The sequence below is a fragment of the Gracilinanus agilis genome, chromosome 5, assembly GCF_016433145.1.
Source record: "Gracilinanus agilis isolate LMUSP501 chromosome 5, AgileGrace, whole genome shotgun sequence".
Lineage (NCBI taxonomy): Eukaryota > Metazoa > Chordata > Mammalia > Didelphimorphia > Didelphidae > Gracilinanus > Gracilinanus agilis.
In genome coordinates, this window is record NC_058134.1 from 235290832 (window position 1) to 235292018 (window position 1187).

Here is a 1187-nt window from a genome sequence, read left to right on the forward strand (position 1 = left end):
TTAAAATGACTTTCTAAATAAATAAATTACTTAAAAAAATTTTTAAATAGAATTTTTTTAATCAACAGAAATTCTTTGAGTGCCTATTGTGTGCAATGCACTTAACTATACGTATACAGCATCTTTCTGCCTTTGGAGCCAACTTTAATTGCTTGATAAATGTCAGCTTCTCTAATTAACTTCTCTAACTAGTAGTGAGGTTAATTCCCTAATGATACCTATAACTCTTTGCTGTCTGGACAACCCAACAATGAAAAGGGTTTGGCTGGAGTTTTATTGCCTACTTTCAATTAGCTGGCTTTTAAATTCCTTGTTTTATTTACGTTCAATTAGCAATTAAATTAAAATTATTAGGTGGGAAAAGAAAAACTTGTCATGTCTCCCCGTCGGGGAATCGAACCCCGGTCTCCCGCGTGACAGGCGGGGATACTCACCACTATACTAACGAGGAGTACATTACAACAGGCCTCCATTTGACTCCATAATCTTGGCATTCTCGCCCCGCCTACGTCCACCAAAAGAGGCCAATGAGAATAAAGGTTCAGTTCCCAGCTACCTATTCGATTCGACAGAGGTGTGGTGTGACACGTGAGACTAATGGGCAGGGGGAGGCGGGCCACAATGAGGTTGGTCATACTACATTTTTCTACCACCTCCGTTCTGTGACTTCATGGCGAGGGTCGCCTACCTCCACCAGGCCTCCAGCTGCTGCCCCAAACGGACATCTACATCACGCCTCCTCCTCCCTAAAATAGTAAGGCCTCCTCTCATGGAGCCATCCGCACCGCAGGGCTCCATGGGACTTGTAGTCTGACTTCCGGCGGCCTAGCTCTGACGGCGGCCCCCATGGTCTTCCTTTCCCGGCATGCCCCGTTCTCCCCGCCCTCGTCCCTCCCCGCCCTCCCTCGGAGCTGAAAGGACGCTGGCCACCCGCCCTAGGTAGTGAAGCGCTTGGCATCTTCGAAGCGGTATCACCATGGCGGAGGTTCCAGACTGGTGTTCCTTGGCCTCCCCGGCTTCCGTCTGCCACATCACGCACCTGCACCTGCGCTGCGCCGTCGACTTCGCCCGGCGGGCACTGCGGGCCACCGCCCAGCTCACCGTGCGCTCCCAGGAGGACCATCTGCGCAGCCTGGTACGGTGGGGCCCCGGCCCCCGCGACCCGCGACCCCCCCCCCCACCCCCCC

General features: G+C 52.4%; 1 protein-coding gene and 1 non-coding gene across 2 annotated transcripts in view; one reads left to right on the plus strand and one right to left on the minus strand.

Moving 5' to 3' along the window:
• Positions 1 to 379: 379 nt before the first annotated feature.
• Positions 380 to 451, minus strand: TRNAD-GUC. The gene has a single exon. It is a non-coding gene; the product is annotated as a tRNA-Asp (tRNA).
• Positions 452 to 932: 481 nt separating this feature from the next.
• LTA4H (leukotriene A4 hydrolase) overlaps positions 933 to 1187 on the plus strand; it is a 48873-nt gene continuing 48618 nt past the window's right edge. The window contains exon 1 of the mRNA XM_044679542.1: positions 933 to 1135. Coding sequence (XP_044535477.1) covers positions 977 to 1135 — 159 coding nt within the window. The 5' untranslated portion in view covers positions 933 to 976. The remainder of the gene's footprint in view (positions 1136 to 1187) is intronic.